We start from the raw sequence: 5,000 nt of genomic DNA on the forward strand, positions 1-5,000 counted from the left end.
TACTCTTCTTATCTACATTTTTTTTTAAGTTTATTTATTTATTTATTTATTTTTTTAGTAGTTAGATGTATCCGAGTAAAAAAAAGAAGAGAAAAAGAAAATGTGTGAAACTCTATCCGTGTTATCGCAAGAAAGTAATATTCTTTTATAAGTAGACGAATTATGCATAATGCAATTTTCGTTCGTAATTCTTACTCATTAAACCCTTCATCGAAATTATCCTATATAAAGTATATTTGATATTATAATAACGCGACGATATTACTGTACGATATTATAAAGTAAGAGAAAAATATAGGAAAATATTGCTGCAGGCTATTCCTTATCGCGAGTATTCGAACCGATGTTAATTTTTTTTTTTTGCAGATCAGGACAAGGAGAAACGTTTGAATTGTACTCGTAAAGAAAGACTTGTGCGGAGCACTTCGAACGTTCGCGCGCCGCGTTTAACCGACGGGTCACGTGACCGAACGGAACAGCTGCGAACAGGAGTACGCATATTTATACCCTACTCTCTCGCGATCGTTATCTCTCTATAATGCGCGTAAAGGGATAGGACCGGGTATCCGATATATATCTACGGACGATGTCTAATTAGAAAGTCTAACGAGGAGCGTGCACCTAATAAGAATGTTTTCATTAACGGGTCGTTTAAAGTCATAACGAACGTAATTGTCCGAGTTAATCAAGTAATCTCGAGGGAGTGAATTTTCGATGATTTTCTTTTCTCTCTTTCTTTTGTTTGTTCTTTTTTTTTTCTTCCTCGTCGGGTGCAAGAGTAAAATGAAGGGGGAGTGAAAGGAGGAAGAAGAGAGAGAGAGCGAGAGAGAAAGACAAAAAAGAATCTAGATAGGTAGACGAAGTAATTTCGGATGCGATTCATCGAAATCGAAGCTCGTTAACGAGAAGGATATCAGCGAGATCGAATAATAGATATGTGATAGATATTTTTCTTCGTTTACAGGCGTACGAGCTGTCGACGTTGACCGGTACGCAAGTGATGCTATTGGTAGCGAGCGAGACCGGGCACGTTTATACGTTTGCGACGCGCAAACTGCAGCCGATGATAACGAGCGAGGCCGGGAAAGCGTTGATCCAGACGTGCCTGAATAGTCCCGATCCACCGCCTTCTGGTTCCTCGGGAGATCAACGGATGTCGGCGACCGGATTCGAGGAGACCGAGTTAACCTACAACATCGGCGACGAGGAGCAGAAAGTAAGGCAACTGGTCTATGGCTCGCCTCACGGTGGCTCCCTACACGGTGGTTATCCCGGAGCGGGCGGCGGACCCACCGGTGGTCATCCGGGTCCGCCGCCACCGCCACCGCCGCCGGCTTCGCAGCACGCGCCGCCCTCGCACGCGCAGCACGCTCATCTGATCGCGCATGCGCATGCGGCATCGCCGAGCTCGCACCTCGTACCCTGTTCCAGTCCTGGACCGATGCTCGCCGGTGGACCGTATCAACAATCCTGTCCCTCGCCTCTGCCACCTCATCATGCGGCCTATCATCCTCATATGTCTCATTCGCATCCTCAACGGTAGTACCACCTCACCTCCCCTATCCTATCCCATCCTCCTCCTCTTCCTTATCCCCATCCCCATCCCCATCCTCATGCCCATCCTCATCATCGTCATCCTTCCTATTTACCTTCCTATTCCTCACCCTTCTTCGATCCCGACTCTTCTCCTACACCCCCTTCACCTCATCCTCCTCACCACCCAGATTTTACTTTCTACTTCCCCGATTACTTTTGACAATACTGACTCTCCAGGTGCCTCTTTCTCTTTCTCTTTCTTTCTCTATCTCTATCTCTTTATCTTTATCTCTCCTTCCCCTCCCTCTCTCTCTCTCTCAAACAAATGTGTATTATTCGTTCGATTCCGTCCATGATAGATAGAGATAGCTTTCATACGTCGAACGGTTCGCGGATGCTTTTTCTCCCTTTATCATCGACACGGATTATTGCCCATTGGGCATTCGATTTTATCACAGTTACAGTCTACGATTTCACGTATCGAGAGATCTCTTTCAATTCTCTACTTGAATCACTCTTGGACTGTCAATTACTTACATTTCTTATTTTTCTTTTATTTCTAATGCCGTTAAATTCGTTCTCCGTTAGTCCTTTTAAGGAGTCGAACGATGATCTCTCATAAATTATAATCAATATATGCCGCTTTAAATATCGTTGAGAATAGATTCGATTCGATTCGAAAAGACTACGCAAACCTTTGGAGGACGACTTTTAACGGTATATATCCGCGATCCGACGACTACGCGTCCTCGACGTCGGAAGAGGTTGAAGAGACGCGTAAGAAAGGCTACAGGGCTCCTTTTTCTGCGCACAAATCTAGTCCAGCCGACGCGTATTACGGAAGGAGAGTTATTTGCAGGAGATGCGTCGCGTCGTACCGCGCGTACCATCGCTCGGCTAACCGGTAAAAAGGGAAGATCGGTTCAGTCTATAATGGCAAACCATCGCGACATCGATCGTCCGTCGATTGCTTACAATGGGAACGCCGTATAAAAGAGGAAACGCGAGCGACCTTCTTCTTTTATTTTATGCCCATTTTATCACTTTCGAGGAAAGAATTTAAAAGGGAAAAAAAGAAAAACAAAAGAGAAAAAAAATGAGTGCGGACTGTCGAATTATACATAACAAATTTTAATCCATCTCACACTATAGTAGAATACACGAAACGAGAATAATTATTGAATTATGTTTCTTAATTATTTTCATTTTATGCATATATATATATTTAAATATTGGAATATAAATATATTATCTATTTACTCACGCGCATATACACACACGAATATATATATATATATATATATATATATATATATATATAACGCGTTAGAACGATAACATTTTATTATTAGTTATTTACAACATTTAAGTACAATTTTGAAATGTAAAATATTTCCTCCGCGCGTTCGTGGCCATGCGCGTCGCCTATCCTACTTTTTCTTCGGTTTTTTCTGTTTCCTTCTTTCTTTCTTTCTTTCTTTATTTTTTTTTTTTTTTGTTTTTTTTTTTTTATTGAAGACTAACTTCCGGTATATCGTTGATAAACAACCCTTTTTCTCTGGGTTGCATTTAACTGCACTTTTTGAGCAAGCTCATATCTACGATTACGCTGCTCGCAACGATATACATATGTAACCATAGTTATAAATTGAAAGAAATAAGACGTTGAGATTTTTTATCTTTCTTTCTTTTTCTTTTTAAATATTATATAAACGAATTATAAATATAGAGCCATTGTTTTTTTTTTTTTTTTGAACATACGTATGCACGTATAACGTTACATTTAATACATTATTACGAAATGCGTAGGAGGAATTTTTGTAACGGTGCTATGTTATTAAAATCGTTTACGGTTCGTCGATCAATGAGTTAAATAGTGAAACCACGAAAGAAATGCTAATTAACCATCGTTAATTGTACAACTTAATCATCGTTCGTTCGTAACGGCACCGACGGAGGTGGCAGCGATGACGAAGACGACGAGGACGACGATGGTAGCGGCGGCGCGTACGTGCGCGCGCGCGCGCGTTTAATCGGACCCTTCGCTCGTTTCCCAACATCCGAGAAAATAAACCATTCGAAAGTGGGCACACGATCGATCGACGATCGACTCGATGAAAATAGCCATTATCATATTTATAAGATACTACACTTTTGACTCTTCGAATTTACGCCGCGACGCGATGAAATTTTTTGCTTTCGATAATAATAATCAACAGTAATGATGCGCGATGGAAAATAAGAGAATGGGGTGTGGTAGGGTGGGGTGGGGTGGGGTGGGAGGGGGTGATGGTAAAGAAAAAAGAAAAAACATGAGGATAAGAAGGATAAGAAGTACGATGGGAGAGAAGAAAAGAAAAGAAAGAATGAAAGAAAGAAAGAAAAAAAAAAATAAAAGGAAAGTAGAAAAATGAAAGGAGTAGAGACAATATCGACGTTGTATAAATTGTAAATTGTAGGATTTTAGAATAATGGCAAACTCTTCGTTGTGATGAACTACCCCGTGAGATTGTTGGGTATCTTCTTTGCAAATAGGATCCTTATGCTCTTCTTTGATTTTCTTTTCTTTTTCTTTTTTCTTTCGCTGTGTTTTTTTTTTTTTTTTTTGATCTTTTTTATTTTGCTATCTTTTTTTTTCTTTTCGTTTCTTTTTTTCTTCTTTCTGTCCTTTTCTTTTTTGTACTACTTAATTTAAAAAAAAAAAAAAAAGATATTTATTTGAAGCGACACACTGTACATATTTTTATATAATACAAACATAAATATTATCGTATATGTATAGGCATAGTCACGATTCTGTCCGAAGAACAATCACGATCCTCTTAAGATCTTAATGCTTTAAGATCAGCCGTGCTGAAACGTTGTTCGTTATCATTTTGCGACGCAAGAGAATTAAAACAAAATAAAATTAAAAATTAAAAATAAAGAAAAAAAAAAGAGATAAAAAAATAAAAAAAAAAATAAAAAAAAACAGAAAACAAACAAATGAAGCAAAAAAAGCAAAAACAAAAAAGAACAAACAAACAAAATAGAATAAAACAAAAATGAAAGAAAGAGGATCGTAAATTTGAAAATATACAATCCTGTAAAATTGCTAAAGAGGAAAACGAATTAGTTCAAAATCGCTAGTCGTATTCTTCGCGCGTTTAACTCGGCAGGATATGATATGTTATCGCGAAAGTAAAAGATTTGTTCTCTCTCTTTCTCTCTCTCTCTCTCTCTCTCTCTCTCTCTCTATCTCTCTATCTCGCTATCTATCTATCTATCTATCTATCTTTCTTTCTGTCTAATACTCTCGAAAAGAGAGCGTTTCAACTTCCAACTCTATCCTTTCCTTTCGACAAAGCGAGCGAACATTTTATTTTATTTTATTATTATTATTTTTTTTTTCTTTTTTTTTTTCGAAAAGGCTTTTGCTTTCTCCGCCGACGTGCAAAAGGGCGAAGGGAGAAACGATTGTACGT

At 38.7% G+C, this 5,000-nt stretch overlaps 1 protein-coding gene across 1 annotated transcript in view; it reads left to right on the forward strand.

Moving 5' to 3' along the window:
- Positions 1-5,000, forward strand: part of bs (serum response factor blistered) — a 27,507-nt gene that overhangs the window by 3,753 nt on the left and 18,754 nt on the right. Inside the window, exon 2 of the mRNA XM_035876892.2 lies at positions 965-1,216. Coding sequence (XP_035732785.1) covers positions 965-1,216 — 252 coding nt within the window. The remainder of the gene's footprint in view (positions 1-964; positions 1,217-5,000) is intronic.

The sequence above is a fragment of the Vespa mandarinia genome, chromosome 10 (genome assembly GCF_050613455.1).
Source record: "Vespa mandarinia isolate Hongniang chromosome 10, ASM5061345v1, whole genome shotgun sequence".
NCBI lineage: Eukaryota > Metazoa > Arthropoda > Insecta > Hymenoptera > Vespidae > Vespa > Vespa mandarinia.